The sequence below is a fragment of the Camelina sativa genome, chromosome 3, assembly GCF_000633955.1.
Source record: "Camelina sativa cultivar DH55 chromosome 3, Cs, whole genome shotgun sequence".
Lineage (NCBI taxonomy): Eukaryota > Viridiplantae > Streptophyta > Magnoliopsida > Brassicales > Brassicaceae > Camelina > Camelina sativa.
Genome location: NC_025687.1, coordinates 11,282,768 through 11,294,299, shown reverse-complemented (window position 1 = coordinate 11,294,299; position 11,532 = coordinate 11,282,768). Strand labels below are relative to the sequence as shown.

Sequence of the window (11,532 nt, the reverse complement as noted above, 5' to 3'; positions counted from 1 at the left end):
AAAAAAAAAAAAAAAAAATCTCAATTCGAAAAGCCAAAAAAGAGGATTCTGGAGATTTTTTGTTGATCGTGAGATCGGAGGGAGTTGAGAGATGGAGACTGAAGTGGTTACGAAGCCGCATAGGCTCAAGTTTGACGTCTTTCTCAGCTTCAGAGGAGAAGACACGCGCCACAACATCACAGAGCGTATCTACGACGCGCTCAACCGCAAGGAGAAGGTTCGGGTCTTTCGCGACAACGAAGGTATGGAACGAGGTGATGAGATCGCTCCGAGTCTCGTCGCAGCCATGGAGGATTCCGCTGCTTCCGTCGTTGTCTTATCACCTAGGTACGCTGATTCTCACTGGTGCCTTGATGAATTAGCTACGCTCTGTCATCTTAGAGCTTCTCTGAAACGTCCGATGATACCAATTTTTTACGAGGTCGATCCTTCTCATGTCCGCAAACAGAGCGATCGTTTCGTTAAGGATTTTGTGAAACACTCGAAAAGATTTGGTGAGGAGAAGATTGAGAGATGGAGAGATGCTATGAAATTAGTTGGGAATCTCTCTGGTTTTGTTTGGAGGTAGGAGACATGACCTCATCTGCATTTCTAATTCATGTAGACATACTCATAGTAGATGATGAAATGGATTTAGGATGTTAGTGATCACACTGCTGTTTGTTTTGGAATTTGGCAGAGAAGACTCGGTTGATGATGACATGATTGGGCTTGTGGTGAAGAGGGTTTTAGCTGAAGTGAGCAATACACCAGAGACAGTGGGAGAATACACTGTTGGGCTGGAATCACGTGTCAAGGATTTGATGGATGCGTTTGATGTTGAATCCAGTTCTGGCGTTCAAGTCCTGGGGCTTTACGGTATGGGTGGTATTGGGAAGACGACTCTTTCAAAAGCTTTCTATAACAAGATCATTAGGAACTTCAGTCGCCGAGTTTTCATCAAAAATGTTAGAGAAAGATCATCGGACCAAGACGGCATTGTCAATCTACAAAAAGAGTTTATCAATGTACTTACTTCTTCGGCACCTCAAATAGAAGATGTTGACAGAGGACGAGAGAAGATCAAAGAACATGTTCCTGAGAAGAAGATCCTTGCTGTTTTAGATGATGTTGATAACATAGACCAGGTTGATGCGCTGGTTGGTGAAACAGGATGGTATGGTGAAGGAAGTCTTATAGTCATCACTACCAGAGATGAAGAGATTTTGAGTAGGCTCTCAGTGAACCAACAGTATGAGGTCAAGTGCTTGACTGAGGAGCAGGCATTGAAGCTGTTTAGTTATCATTCACTACGAAAGGAAAAACCAACAGATAGTTTACTGGACTTGTCTAAGAAGATTGTCCAGATATCTGGATTCTTGCCACTGGCTGTTGAAGTGTTTGGTTCTCTTTTGTATGACAAGAAGGAAGTAAAGGAATGGCAAATTCAACTGGAGAAGCTGAAAAATACCCAACCAAGTAATCTTCAGGATGTGTTGGCCCTGAGTTACGATTCTTTAGACGATGAAGAAAAGAAAGTATTCCTCGACATTGCGTGTCTCTTTCTCAGAATGACAATTTCAAAAGAAGAAATTGTCGAGGTACTGAACGGATGTGGGTTTAACGCTGAGGCTGCTCTCAGTGTCCTAAGACAGAAATCTCTTGTTAAGATCTTTGCAGACGATACTCTTTGGATGCATGATCAGATTAGAGACATGGGTAGGCAAATGGACCTTACAGAAATTCCTGGGGATCCTAGAATGCGAAGTAGATTCTGGGATCGTTCTGAAATTATGACCTTATTGAACAATATGAAGGTATTTATATCTACAGTTGTATATATCATTTGTATTGACTTGCATCCTCATGATCTTTTTTTCTGTAATGTGATAACAGGGAACATCATCCATCCAAGGAATCGTATTTGACTTCAGAAAGAAGTCTGCTTGGGACCCGACTGCAGAGGATATTGCGTTGAGGAATCTGCAGAGCAATCCGGGCATCAAATCTCTGTATAGTTACCTGAAGAATAAATTTATATCATCTCAAGAAGAGGAAAAGCCAAAATGTTATGAAAGCACCATTCGGGTAGAGCCTTTCGTACCAATGAATAAGTTGAGACTTCTTCAGATTAATCATGTGAACCTGGAAGGAAATCTAAAACTCCTCCCATCTGAACTCAAGTGGATACAGTGGAAAGGTTGCCCATTAGAAAATCTCCCACCGAATTTTCTTGCTGGGCAACTTGCTGTTCTTGATCTTTCAGAGAGTAGAATAAGACGAATCCAGAGTATGCGTAGCAAAGGGGTAAGGCTTTTTTATTTCCTCATAAGGTCTATACTAGGGCAAGTATATATATACAGAGTTTCAGTTAGAGTCGGACTGCTAAAAATAGTTATTTCTGATTTTCAGGTTGATGAGAACTTGAAGGTTTTAAATTTGCGTGGCTGCCACAGCTTAGAAGCCGTTCCTGATTTGTCAAACCATAAAGCCTTAGAGAAGCTTGTTCTTGAGCGATGCAACCTCCTGGTGAGGGTTCCTAGATCAGTTGGTAATCTAAAAACATTACTTCAGCTAGACCTCAGAAACTGTTCAAATCTTTCTGAATTTCTTGTGGATGTTTCTGGGCTGAAGCGTCTTGAAAAACTTTTCCTCTCTGGCTGTTCAAATCTGATTGTGTTACCAGAAAACATTGGTGCTATGCCATGTTTGAAAGAGCTCCTTCTTGATGGAACTGCAATAAAGAAGTTACCAGAATCCATTTACCGCCTCGAAAATCTTGAAAAGCTTAGTCTAAAGAATTGCAGATCTATTAAAGAGCTACCTTTGTGCATAGGAACATTGACATCGCTGGAAGAGTTATATCTTGATGGTACTTCATTGCAAAATCTTCCGACTTCTATTGGATATCTAAAAAATCTCCAGAAGCTACATCTGATGCATTGTGCATCCCTTTCTAAGATACCTGACACTGTCAATGAGCTCAAATTGTTGAAGGAATTATTTGTCAATGGAAGCGCAGTGGAAGAGCTACCTCTAAACCCTGGCTCACTGCAATGTCTGTCTGACTTCTCAGCAGGAGGTTGCAATCTTCTGAAACAGATTCCGAGTTCAATTGGTGGTTTAAATTCTCTTCTTCAGATACAGTTGGATAGGACTCCGATTGAAACTCTACCAGAGGAGATTGGTGCCCTGCACTTTATTCGCAAACTTGAGTTGAGAAACTGTAAATCCCTGAAGTTTCTACCTGAATCAATCAGAGATATGGACACACTCCATAGCTTATATCTTGAAGGCTCTAACATTGAGAAATTACCGGAAGATTTTGGCAAGCTGGAAAACCTAGTCGTACTCCGAATGAACAACTGTAAAAAGCTTAAGAGGCTTCCTGAGTCATTTGGAGACTTGAAATCTCTTCACCATCTGTCTATGCAGGAAACTTCGGTGACAAAGTTGCCAGAAAGTTTTGGGAACCTTTCAAATCTAAGGGTATTGAAGATGTTAAAGAAGCCTCTTTTTAGAAGTTGTGAAAGTGAAGAACCTCATTTTGTGGAAGTACCAAATTCGTTCTCAAACCTCTTGTTGCTTGAGGAAATGGATGCTCGTAGTTGTGGAATAGCCGGTAAAATCCCAGATGTTGTTGAGAAGATGTCGTCTGTGAAAATACTGAATCTCGGGAATAATTATTTTCACAGCCTTCCATCTAGCCTCAAGGGGTTATCAAATCTCAAAAACCTTTTATTGTATGACTGCCGAGAGCTCAAGTGTCTCCCTCCTCTTCCGTGGAAACTGGAGCAGCTAAGTCTGGCAAACTGCTTTTCGTTGGAAAGTATATCCGACTTGTCCAACCTTAAGGTATTGTATGAGCTCAATCTCACAAACTGTGAGAAAGTGATTGATATTCCAGGCCTAGAGCACTTGACCGCTCTGATAAGATTATACATGAGTGGCTGTAACTCCACATTCTCCCTTGCAGTAAAGAAAAGACTCTCCAAGGTGANGTCAATGAGCTCAAATTGTTGAAGGAATTATTTGTCAATGGAAGCGCAGTGGAAGAGCTACCTCTAAACCCTGGCTCACTGCAATGTCTGTCTGACTTCTCAGCAGGAGGTTGCAATCTTCTGAAACAGATTCCGAGTTCAATTGGTGGTTTAAATTCTCTTCTTCAGATACAGTTGGATAGGACTCCGATTGAAACTCTACCAGAGGAGATTGGTGCCCTGCACTTTATTCGCAAACTTGAGTTGAGAAACTGTAAATCCCTGAAGTTTCTACCTGAATCAATCAGAGATATGGACACACTCCATAGCTTATATCTTGAAGGCTCTAACATTGAGAAATTACCGGAAGATTTTGGCAAGCTGGAAAACCTAGTCGTACTCCGAATGAACAACTGTAAAAAGCTTAAGAGGCTTCCTGAGTCATTTGGAGACTTGAAATCTCTTCACCATCTGTCTATGCAGGAAACTTCGGTGACAAAGTTGCCAGAAAGTTTTGGGAACCTTTCAAATCTAAGGGTATTGAAGATGTTAAAGAAGCCTCTTTTTAGAAGTTGTGAAAGTGAAGAACCTCATTTTGTGGAAGTACCAAATTCGTTCTCAAACCTCTTGTTGCTTGAGGAAATGGATGCTCGTAGTTGTGGAATAGCCGGTAAAATCCCAGATGTTGTTGAGAAGATGTCGTCTGTGAAAATACTGAATCTCGGGAATAATTATTTTCACAGCCTTCCATCTAGCCTCAAGGGGTTATCAAATCTCAAAAACCTTTTATTGTATGACTGCCGAGAGCTCAAGTGTCTCCCTCCTCTTCCGTGGAAACTGGAGCAGCTAAGTCTGGCAAACTGCTTTTCGTTGGAAAGTATATCCGACTTGTCCAACCTTAAGGTATTGTATGAGCTCAATCTCACAAACTGTGAGAAAGTGATTGATATTCCAGGCCTAGAGCACTTGACCGCTCTGATAAGATTATACATGAGTGGCTGTAACTCCACATTCTCCCTTGCAGTAAAGAAAAGACTCTCCAAGGTGATTCTACAAACTCTATAGAATCTCAATTAGGTAAATCCCAAAGATTTGTTAAAAAACTTGCTTCTCTCATTGCAGGCTTCTTTGAAATTGCTGAGGAATCTGAGCTTGCCTGGAAATAGAATCCCGGACTGGTTCTCACAAGGCCCTCTCACGTTTTCAGCTCAACCAAACAGAGAGCTAAGAGGAGTAGTCCTTGCTGTTGTTGTGGCTCTTAAGCAGGAAACGGAAGATGACTACCAGCTGCCTGATGTGTTGGAGGTTCAAGCCCAAATTCTCAAACTTGGCCTAGCCTTATACACCCACACATTGCACCTCTCTGGAGTTCCTAGAACAAGTAATGATCAACTCCACATCTGCCGTTACTCAGNTCTGTCTGACTTCTCAGCAGGAGGTTGCAATCTTCTGAAACAGATTCCGAGTTCAATTGGTGGTTTAAATTCTCTTCTTCAGATACAGTTGGATAGGACTCCGATTGAAACTCTACCAGAGGAGATTGGTGCCCTGCACTTTATTCGCAAACTTGAGTTGAGAAACTGTAAATCCCTGAAGTTTCTACCTGAATCAATCAGAGATATGGACACACTCCATAGCTTATATCTTGAAGGCTCTAACATTGAGAAATTACCGGAAGATTTTGGCAAGCTGGAAAACCTAGTCGTACTCCGAATGAACAACTGTAAAAAGCTTAAGAGGCTTCCTGAGTCATTTGGAGACTTGAAATCTCTTCACCATCTGTCTATGCAGGAAACTTCGGTGACAAAGTTGCCAGAAAGTTTTGGGAACCTTTCAAATCTAAGGGTATTGAAGATGTTAAAGAAGCCTCTTTTTAGAAGTTGTGAAAGTGAAGAACCTCATTTTGTGGAAGTACCAAATTCGTTCTCAAACCTCTTGTTGCTTGAGGAAATGGATGCTCGTAGTTGTGGAATAGCCGGTAAAATCCCAGATGTTGTTGAGAAGATGTCGTCTGTGAAAATACTGAATCTCGGGAATAATTATTTTCACAGCCTTCCATCTAGCCTCAAGGGGTTATCAAATCTCAAAAACCTTTTATTGTATGACTGCCGAGAGCTCAAGTGTCTCCCTCCTCTTCCGTGGAAACTGGAGCAGCTAAGTCTGGCAAACTGCTTTTCGTTGGAAAGTATATCCGACTTGTCCAACCTTAAGGTATTGTATGAGCTCAATCTCACAAACTGTGAGAAAGTGATTGATATTCCAGGCCTAGAGCACTTGACCGCTCTGATAAGATTATACATGAGTGGCTGTAACTCCACATTCTCCCTTGCAGTAAAGAAAAGACTCTCCAAGGTGATTCTACAAACTCTATAGAATCTCAATTAGGTAAATCCCAAAGATTTGTTAAAAAACTTGCTTCTCTCATTGCAGGCTTCTTTGAAATTGCTGAGGAATCTGAGCTTGCCTGGAAATAGAATCCCGGACTGGTTCTCACAAGGCCCTCTCACGTTTTCAGCTCAACCAAACAGAGAGCTAAGAGGAGTAGTCCTTGCTGTTGTTGTGGCTCTTAAGCAGGAAACGGAAGATGACTACCAGCTGCCTGATGTGTTGGAGGTTCAAGCCCAAATTCTCAAACTTGGCCTAGCCTTATACACCCACACATTGCACCTCTCTGGAGTTCCTAGAACAAGTAATGATCAACTCCACATCTGCCGTTACTCAGCTTTGCACCCATTGGTTATGACGATAAAAAACGGGTATACCATCCAAGTGATCAAAAGGCAACCGCCAATCAAACAAGGCGTGGAGTTAAAGATGCATGGGATCCATCTGGTTTACGAAGGGGATGATGATTTTAAAGGCGAAGAACATTTATTAACCGAGTCACAGCTAACCGTCTCTCAGAAGCTTGCCAACTTTTTCAGATCTTTCGACGAAGGTGAAGGATCTACTGTTACATGATCTGCCACCCACAAAGAAGTTATCAAACTGCTCACAGTCATCTTGTGGCTGTCTTTTTGGGAAATTTGCAGAGAAGATACTGTTGAAGATGACATGATAGGGCAGGTGGTGAAAAGGGTTTTAGCTGAAGTGAGGAATACACCAGAGAGAGTGGCAGACTACACTGTTGGTCTGGAATCATCTGTTGGGGATTTGATGAAGCTGCTCAAATTTGAATCCTCTTCTCGTGTTCAAATCTTGGGACTTTACGGTATGGGTGGTGTTGGCAAGACGACTCTTGCTAAATACTTCTATAACAAGATGATTGTTGATTTCGAGCATCGAGTAATCATCTATAACGTTAGAGAGAAATCATCAACCCAAGGTGGCTTAGATGATCTGAAAGGAACTTTCGTTCGTAAACTTTTCCAAGGAGAGAGTGCTCGTGGTAAGAAGATTCTTGCGGTTTTAGATGATGTTGATAACATCGAACAGGTTAATGCACTGATTGGTGAAACTGAAACAAGCTTGTATGATAAAGGAAGTCTTATTGTCATCACTACCAGAGATGAGGAGATTCTGAGTAGGCTCTCAGTGAACCTACGATATGAGGCCAAGTGCTTGACTGAGATGGAGGCATTGAAGTTGTTTAGTTATTACTCGCTACGAAAAGAAAAACCACCAACAGAGAGTCTATTGGAGTTGTCCAAGAAGAGTGTTGAGTTAACAGGACTGTTGCCACTGGCTGTTAAAGTTTTTGGTTCTCATTTGTATGACAAGGACGAAAACGAATGGCAAGTTCAAATAGAGAAGCTGAAAAATATCCAACCAGACAAACTTCACGGTGTTCTGGCGCTGAGTTTCGAATCTTTAGACGATGAAGAAAAGAAAGTATTCCTTGATATAGCGTGTCTCTTTCTCAGAACGAAGATAACAAAGGATGAAGTTGTCGACATACTGAACGGATGTGGGTTTCACGCTGAGGTTGCCCTCAGTGTCCTCCGACAGAAATCTCTCATTAAGATTAGAGACAATAATCTTTGGATGCATGATCAGATTAGAGACATGGGTAGGCAGATGGTCCTTAGAGAAAGCAGCGAGGATCCTGGAATGCGAAGTAGACTCTGGGATCATGGTGAAATTATGACCGTATTGAACAATATGAAGGTAATTTACCTATAGTTTATATATCATTTCTGTTTGACTATATTTTCATGATTGTTTATTTCCTGTTATGGATAAACAGGGTACGCCATCCATCCGAGGAATCGTATGTGACTTTAAAATGAAGTCTACAGATGAGATTGCTTTGAGGAGTCTACACAACAATCCTGCAGAGGAAAAGCCAAAAATTTCTGAAATTATCGTTGCCGTAGAGCCTTTTGTACCAATGACGAAGTTGAGACTTCTTCAGATTAATCATGTGAACCTGGAAGGAAATCTAAAACTCCTCCCATCTGAACTCAAGTGGATACAGTGGAAAGGTTGCCCGTTAGAAGATCTCTCTCTGGATTTTCTTGCTGGGCAACTTGCTGTTCTTGATCTTTCAGAGTGTGGAATAAGACGAGTCCAGAGTTTGTGTAGCAAAGAGGTAAAGGCTTTCTTATTTTCCCTATACATGGTAAATATATATAATTTTGAGTCATAAAGTCTCCTTGCTATAAATAGTTATTTCTGCTTTTCAGGTTGATAAGAACTTGAAGGTTATAAATTTGCGTGGTTGCCACAGCTTAGAAGCCATTCCTGATTTATCAAACCATAAAGCCCTAGAGAAGCTTGTTCTCGAGCGATGCAAACTTCTGGTGAAGGTTCCTAGCTCAGTTGGCAATATAAGATCATTGCTTCACTTGGACTTCAAGAACTGTTCAAATCTTTCTGACTTTCGCGTGGATGTTTCTGGACTGAAGGTTCTCGAAAAACTTACCCTCTCCGGCTGTTCAAATCTGAGTGTGTTGCCTGAAAGCATTGGTTACTTGCCGTGTTTGAAAAAGCTTCTTCTTGATAGAACTGCAATAAAGAATGTACCAGATATTCACCGCCTCCAAAATCTTAAAAAACTTAGTCTAAGAGGTTGCAGGAATATTCAAGAACTACCTTTGTGCGTAGGAACATTGACATCACTGGAGAAGCTATATCTTGATAATACTGCACTGCAAAAACTTCCGTGTTCTATCGTAAAGCTAAAAAATCTCCAGAAGCTGCATTTGAGGTGTTGCAAATCCCTTTCTGAGATTCCTGGGACTATCAATAAGCTCATATCACTGAAGGAATTAGTCATCAACAGAAGCGGGGTAAAAACGGTGTCTCTAGAATCAGGCTCACTGCCATGTTTGACTGACTTTTCAGCAGGAGATTGCACACATCTAAAAGAGGTTCCTAGTTCAATTGGTGGATTAAATTCTCTTCTCCAGTTGAATTTAGATAAGACTGCAATTAATAGTCTACCAGAAAGAATTGGTGACTTGCAACTAATCCTCAAACTTGAGTTGAGGAACTGCGAATTTCTGAAAGTCCTGCCTAATTCAATCGGAGCTATGGATACACTCTGTAAGTTATACCTTGAAGGCTCTAACATTGAGGAACTACCGGAAGATTTTGGCAATCTGGAAAACCTGGTCTTACTCCAAATGAACAAGTGTAGAATGCTAAAGAAGCTTCCTGACTCATTTGGAAACTTGAAATCTCTTCACCATCTATACATGGAGGAAACTTTGGTCATGAAGTTGCCAGAAAGTTTCGGTAACCTCTCAAAGTTAAAGGTATTGAAAATGCTGAAGAAGCCTCTTTTTAGAAGTACTGAGAGTTGTCCTCCAGGTACAAGCGAAGAAACTCGTTTTGTAGAATTACCAAACTCTTTCGCAAACCTCTTGTTGCTCGAGGAACTTGATGCTCGCGGTAGGGGAATATCGGGTAAAATCCAAGATGGTCTTGAGAAGCTTTCGTCTCTAAAGACACTGAACCTTGGGAATAATTGTTTTCATAGTCTTCCGTGTAGTCTCAAGAGGTTATCAAATCTCAGAGAACTCTCATTGTATGACTGCCGAGAGCTCACATGTCTTCCCCCTCTTCCATGTCAACTGGAGCAGCTAAACCTAGCAAACTGCTTTTCGTTGGAGAGTATATCTGACCTTTCAGAGCTCACTATCTTGCACGACCTCAATCTCACAAACTGTGTGAAACTGGATGATGTTCCAGGCCTAGAGAAGTTGACGGGTCTGAAACGATTATACATGAGCGGCTGTAACTCCTGCTCCCTTGCAGTAAAGAAAAGTCTCTCCAAGGTGATTCTCCATACTGCACCTAAACGCAACTAGTTGAATTTCAAAATGTGATAACAGCTTGCTTGCATTTTTGTGAACTTCTTATCGCAGGTATCTTTGAAAATGCTGCGGAATCTGAGCTTGCCTGGAAACAGGATCCCGGGCTGGTTCTCACAAGGCCCTCTCACGTTCTCAGTTCAACCGAACAGAGAGCTCAGAGGTGTAATTGTTGCTGTTGTTGTGGCTCTTAACCTTGAAAATGAAGATAACTACCAGCTGCCTGATGTGGTGGATGTTCAAGTTCAGATTCTCAAACTCGACCTAGCCTTATACACCCACACACTGCACCTCTCTGGAGTGCCTATAACAAGTAATGATCAACTCCACATCTGCCGTTACTCAGCTTCGCACCCAATGGTTAAGGCGTTAAAAGACGGTTACACCATACAAGTGATCAAAAGACAACCGCCACACAAACAAGGCGTCGAGCTAAAGATGCGTGGGATTTATCTAATTTACGAGGGGGATGATGATATTACAGGCGATGAAGATTTCTTAACTGAGGCACAGCTAACAGTTTCTCATAAACTTGCCAATTTTTTCAGCTCTTGACCAGCTAAGAAAATGAATCTACTGTTACAATTTGTTACCACAGAGAAGTTAAGAAACTGCACACAATCAGTCTTATCGATACGACTGTTGCTCATATAGGAGTGTTTTCGCTTTTGTGTTTTCTTTTTCCGTATATTTTCTTTACCTTTACTTTTACAATCAATGAAAAAAAAACCAAAAAGAGGAAACTCTTGTTTCCCAATTTATTAGAGTTACAACGGATTTGGTAAAGATTTGAACTAAACGTGTTGGTCTACGTTAGCCTGAGCGTTGGAGAACGTTGTGTTTATTTTCTTCGCGTCAGAAAAATAATGTTCGTTTCTTCACAAAGCAGGTCGTTGTGATCCAAATCAGTGAAAGATGTATAGGAGCATATGTAAAATGTACGTATACCAAATAGAAATCTGAAATTGGGCTCTGTTTCAACATTGACATTACTTTATTGAGATGAATGAACAACTTGAGTCAGATAATGAAAACATATGACTTGGAGATTCTGAAGAGTGAATAGAATCATTTGGATAACAATTATGCTGTATTTGATCTGCCAGATTTCAATCACTCAACACAGGAAAAAGTCTTGACTTTCACAGCTTGTCACGGTAACAAACAAGAAAGTAACGATAGCATTATTCTAAGATGAGAAGTGGGGTCGAAGTTCTTGTGTTTATGCTTCAGTCGAGACGCAGACATCTCTACATCTGCCTCCAACATACCCGTTATTTTTAACTCTTTTGTCTTTATTATTAGACCAAACCCCA

At 41.1% G+C, this 11,532-nt stretch overlaps 2 protein-coding genes across 2 annotated transcripts in view; both read left to right on the top strand.

The window, feature by feature from the left end:
- Positions 1-6,946, top strand: part of LOC104776557 (TMV resistance protein N-like) — a 9,303-nt gene extending 2,357 nt beyond the window's left edge. Inside the window, exons 2-6 of the mRNA XM_019239935.1 lie at positions 680-1,796; positions 1,876-2,286; positions 2,392-3,975; positions 5,082-6,311; positions 6,390-6,946. Coding sequence (XP_019095480.1) covers positions 680-1,796; positions 1,876-2,286; positions 2,392-3,975; positions 5,082-6,311; positions 6,390-6,920 — 4,873 coding nt within the window. The 3' untranslated portion in view covers positions 6,921-6,946. The remainder of the gene's footprint in view (positions 1-679; positions 1,797-1,875; positions 2,287-2,391; positions 3,976-5,081; positions 6,312-6,389) is intronic.
- LOC104776558 (disease resistance-like protein CSA1) lies at positions 6,995-10,883 on the top strand. Its single transcript, XM_010500655.2, has 4 exons — positions 6,995-8,066; positions 8,146-8,490; positions 8,585-10,180; positions 10,271-10,883. The coding sequence occupies exons 1-4, from the start codon at positions 7,014-7,016 to the stop codon at positions 10,769-10,771; spliced, it is 3,495 nt and encodes a 1,164-aa protein (XP_010498957.1). The 5' UTR covers positions 6,995-7,013; the 3' UTR covers positions 10,772-10,883.